At 55.0% G+C, this 2,654-nt stretch overlaps 1 protein-coding gene across 1 annotated transcript in view; it reads left to right on the top strand.

The window, feature by feature from the left end:
- LOC113489116 (olfactory receptor 6F1-like) overlaps positions 1 to 858 on the top strand; it is an 8,594-nt gene extending 7,736 nt beyond the window's left edge. Inside the window, 1 exon segment of the mRNA XM_026864629.1 lies at positions 842 to 858. Coding sequence (XP_026720430.1) covers positions 842 to 858 — 17 coding nt within the window.
- The last annotated feature ends 1,796 nt before the right edge of the window (positions 859 to 2,654 follow it).

Here is a 2,654-nt window from a genome sequence, read left to right as displayed (position 1 = left end):
CAAGGGCTCCCCGGCAAGAAGAAGCCTGCCCAGCGCCAGCTGCAGCCTGGGGCAGCACCAGGGCCTTGGCCCAGCACATGGAGCCGCTTCCCAGAGCTGGCCCCGAGCTCAGCGCCTGCAAACAGCAGCCACTCCCCTGCTGCCCCTGGCAGGGAGGAGGCTGAGAGCCTCCCTTCAGCTGCCCCTCTGCAGGCCGAGCACAATGCCTCCGAGCTGCTCTGGAGCAGAGGGGATGGCAGGCCCAGGGTGACATGGGCGTGCAGGGTTCAGGGAGGGCAGGGGACAGGGGGAATCACAGAGTCACCATGGACCTGAGCTTGTCTGGATCAACCCCACCTGGAACAGTTCCCGTTAGTTCAGGCCGCTCTGCGGTGGAGACTGCAGAACCTACAAATGTCCCTGTTCCAGAAGCCTTGATATGTTGTACAACTCCTCCACAGTCTTCTCCATCTTCTCTCTTTCCTTTGAACTCTTATTTTCTGGATCTCCTGGGAACAGTTTGGCTGAGAGATTTCATTGTCTGCCTGTTGCCTGTGGTTGGGTGTCATGCCCAAACTTGCAGGAAGTTCTGACCTTCCCACCGCTCGATGTGTTCATGAAATCTTTGGTTTATTGATCGTCCTGCTTATCCCTGAGAAAGCCCATCAGACTCTGCCAGCTGGGATTTGCACCACACAAACCCTTCTTGAGCCGGTTAGTCCAGACAATATTCCACCCACATTATCAGTCTCTCACTGAACACATTTCTGAAAAATTTCATCTGAAATTAAGTGTGAGAGAGGCATTCAGCTTCTTGCTAACTCTAGGTACACACCGCTCCTGCCCCTCCCTTATTCCACAGTGCCTGTTCCCTCCTGAGCCACCAGCAATTTTTCCCTCAGCTACACCAGAGCCTCAGCCCAGCAGCAGCTCCACGGAGAGGGGATAAAGCCCTGGTTGAGCTCTCCCAGCAGAGCTCCCTGGCACTGATCTCACCGAGGTTGCTCAAGGGAAGGGGGAAGCCTTGGCTGCACTGTGTCCCAGCTGGGCCTGAGCCCAGGCAGACAAATATTCAGGGGGACAGATGGGCTTAGAACATTGACCCACTGTAGACAGCCCTTGTTGCCAAGAGTGTCTCCCCTGGACAGCCCTGTGGGACAGCAGCAGGCTTTGGGGGATGTGGTGTCAAACCTAAATGAACTTTCCCTTGTGGTCCCTGTGGGCTGAAGTCCAAGGCAGCCATCATTTCTGTGGCTTTCCTTGTGCGAGCCACAGGGTCTGTCACTTCCCCCCAGAGCACAGTGATATCAGGCTCTGTGTTCCTTTCATTCATTACCTCTTTGGTCCAAGGTCTCAAGTCCTGCCTGATGCAGCACCTGACCTATGATCTGCACAGGTACATTTTGATATGTCCTGCTGCAGACAGCACCAACACTGCACGGGAAGCAGGTCCCCTCAGGGATGGCCAGCACATGGCCAGCAGGATTCCTCAGCCTTTCTCCTTGCCCAGAAAGCAATCCCCATCCTCCTGATCTCTCTCGAGCTGGGGAGAGCAGCCGTGTCCTGGCCTGGAGAGGCAGGGAGGGGGCACTGCCAGCCATGCTGAGGCACTCCCAGGGTTGTTACACTGAATTAAACGAAGGGCCCAAACTGGAGTGAAACCATCCTTGTAGTGGCCTGACATTGGCAGCAGCGGTGTGTTAGCTTTGGAGGGGCAGGCGAAGGAGGGCTCAGGAGCCAGGGGCTGCACTTCAGAGCCTCTTCCCTGGACATATCTCTAGCAGGCTGGTGCCATCACCGTTCAGCTGCACTCAGGCTCCTTCTGACCCCGGGAACCTGCTGCTCTGTGGTGCTCATGGACAGAGCAGAGGAGAGTGTCCCTGCCATGAGCAGCACATTCCCTCCTGATGGAGGACACACAAGGACACACACACACACAGGCTCATGTACACTAACATAGAATTCTACACAGATTTGTACTCCCACATGCATTCACACAAACGTGTCTGCTTACATGTAAACACAAGAAAAGAACAAGCATGGGAACACAACGGACCATGGACACTGCTGAGGATCCCTGGGGACTGGACAGTGTCAGGCAGGATGGGATCAAACCCCAGCAGCACAACACCTACACCTGGGGAGGCAACAACAAGTGACCACGGATGTGAGCTGAGGAGGGAGGCAGGCAAACATATGGACATGGTATAACTTCATGGGTGGGATCCCACGGCATCCATCTGAGGAGGGCTGGAATTTCATTCTAATAACACTTCAAACAGCCCCACCAAAGCGACCCAGGCTGACATCACTTGCCTGCTCTGGAAACATCCAACAGTGTAGCTGAGTCTTCTGCCAGCACTGCTGCATTCCTGCCCTACAAATCCTGGGGCCTTTCATCCCAGTGCTCAGAACAAGCCTTCACTGGGCAATGGGCATGGCACAGACCTGGAAATGAAAAGAAGCAGTGCAGGAAAGGAAAGCACAGCCCATATCATTAGCTGCGATGGTTTGCATTCAAGAGGAGCTTGTCAGAAAATTGTTACCTCTGCAAAGGGTGCCTCTGGTCCTGCGGCAGTGAAGGGCAGGTATAAAAGGCAGCCCAAGTCCCTGCTCTCTCATGCCCTTCTCTTGGCTCCTTCTGCTTGGGAACCAGGTGAGTCTGAAGCCCCTTC

Source organism: Athene cunicularia, assembly GCF_003259725.1.
Source record: "Athene cunicularia isolate RWA chromosome 27 unlocalized genomic scaffold, athCun1 chr27_part1, whole genome shotgun sequence".
NCBI lineage: Eukaryota > Metazoa > Chordata > Aves > Strigiformes > Strigidae > Athene > Athene cunicularia.
This window is presented reverse-complemented; position numbering and strand designations above follow the sequence as displayed.